We start from the raw sequence: 2,141 nt of genomic DNA on the forward strand, positions 1-2,141 counted from the left end.
ATAGTAAAAAATCAGGCTACGTATGGCGCAAAGGGTTCTATATTTATGTGAGACCAATAATCTATGTGTTGCCTCAATTATGAGGCATCTTCAGGGTTAGGTTAAGCGTCTCATAATTGGGGCGAAACGTAGGTCGTTGGTTTCATGTAAATGAAAAAAACCTTTGCCCCATAGGTAGCTTGATTTCGTACTGTATACAATTGTTGGGGAAAAAATATCAACAAAATTATATTATTAATATAATTATAGTTTGTGCATCATTTCAGCTGTTTATCTACAGTCTTGTCAAAAAGTTTTTAATAAATACTTGAGGAGCTGTAGATAAATTGTCAAAACGTTGCACAATTGTAATCATATTAATAATTAATAGAGAGTATTATTACCATTAGATTACAATCATTTACAATATAAAATTCCAGTCGTCAATTTGATTTAGATATATAAAATAAAAAGTTGTTCGTCTTACCTATTACGCTTAAACGTTTTTCTTCCAAATAATTTTCGGCATTTTCAATCAGGCATCCAGTGTCGTATTTAAGAGCACAGGAAAGTGCGGCAGGCAAATAATTTTTCACATTCCGTTTATTCCTTGAGTGTGGAATTTCAGGTGCGGGTTCGTCGCTTAACGTAAAGTTGATATCTCCCACGTTTAATATACTATCGAAGTCTAAGTTGCAATTGACGCTCATAAACGCGCCAAAAAGTAGCACAGTTACTAATTTAAAATGCATACTTAAGTTCTTCTTTTATTTTCTGTTACCTACTTTAAAGTTATCACACATAAATCGATAGAGTCACTTTAACAGAACGTCACCGGGTTGACTTAAGAGGAGCACATGTAGAGTTAATAAGGTGACATTCGATGGAAGTGTTGGTAAACCATCACCTTGAACTGTTTGATAAATCTGAAGGCCAGGGACTTGGAAGAGCATTTATACGTGGCCAGATCAGGTTGCCCATACTTGCCGGTCTTCTCTTCGGAAATGTAGAACACGCGGTCTACGCGAAGCGAGAATTCACTTGCGACAAACTATGCGGTAGCTTACGTGTATTATTTCATGAGCCATCAAACAGCAAAGTACCTACTGTTCATTAATTAAAATAGTAATTCAATTTATGATTTGTTTTGAGTAAGAGACTCAAAAAGATATAAAATTTATATCCAGTCGGAATCCAGTACCCGGCGCATCCGGACTGGTGATGGAACCAGGCGATTTAACCAAAACAGAAAAATAACAGCAATAATAATATGTATAATAAGTATAACGAAACCATGCATTTTTAACTATTAAGAATTCGAAAAAAAGACTCTACTGACAATGAGAACAAAATTTCAATATTTAGGGCAGCGAAAACCACATTGTTAAACATACATACAATTTAGACATCTTTTCGAAGTGAGTTAGTTTAATATGAAATATTAATCTGAAAATTCATTTTTGAATTTTATACCCACTACACAGTACCTCAAATTAATGAGGGAAAAATTGTTGCTGTTGCCACACCCCCGCCGGGAATCGAACCCGTTTAGTTGTCAGAACATTGGTGCGTAAAGCCAAAGGTCCAGGGTTCGATTCCCGGCGGGGGTGTGCAACAGCAACAATAGTTCCCTCATTAATTTGAGGTAGGGTGTAGTGGGTATAAAATTCAAAAATGAATTTTCAGAATAATATTTCAAACCACATCGTTGCCTATTAATATCGCTACAAAAAATAACTTATATTTTCATTGAAATGAATGTAAAAAAGTATTGTAAAATTATATTGTGCATATATAAAACGCATTTGCTTAATTCTCATTGAAATCCATTGATTTTATTTTTTGTGTAAAAACTGGAATACTATATTCAGTTATATTTGTTCCAAATGTATTTAACATATTTCTTAGACTATCGTTAAAGTACACTGATCATATATAATATCTCAAAATTAATAGAACTTTAATGTTAATAAAAATAAATAAGATGTATATTATTACATGTATATATATATAAATTCAAATGCAGTACTTTACTACTACATTATTTTTCATATATCGAAATGTTGCTTTTTAATAAAAAATATAACTGTAATAGTAACTTCGTACATTTTATATTAAAATTCAAATGGCAATTTTTACTGAAATCATTTCCCTAAAAGTAG

At 32.3% G+C, this 2,141-nt stretch overlaps 1 protein-coding gene and 1 long non-coding RNA gene across 3 annotated transcripts in view; one reads left to right on the top strand and one right to left on the bottom strand.

Annotated features, from left to right (window-relative positions):
- Positions 1-870, bottom strand: part of LOC108736458 — a 22,172-nt gene extending 21,302 nt beyond the window's left edge. The window contains exon 1 of the mRNA XM_018468899.2: positions 467-870. Within this exon, the coding sequence (XP_018324401.1) occupies positions 467-731 (265 nt within the window). The 5' untranslated portion in view covers positions 732-870. The remainder of the gene's footprint in view (positions 1-466) is intronic.
- LOC112906422 overlaps positions 1-2,141 on the top strand; it is a 78,698-nt gene that overhangs the window by 34,123 nt on the left and 42,434 nt on the right. The gene's annotated exons all lie outside the window — the stretch shown is intronic.

Source organism: Agrilus planipennis, unplaced genomic scaffold (genome assembly GCF_000699045.2).
Source record: "Agrilus planipennis isolate EAB-ADULT unplaced genomic scaffold, Apla_2.0 scaffold127, whole genome shotgun sequence".
Classification (NCBI taxonomy): domain Eukaryota; kingdom Metazoa; phylum Arthropoda; class Insecta; order Coleoptera; family Buprestidae; genus Agrilus; species Agrilus planipennis.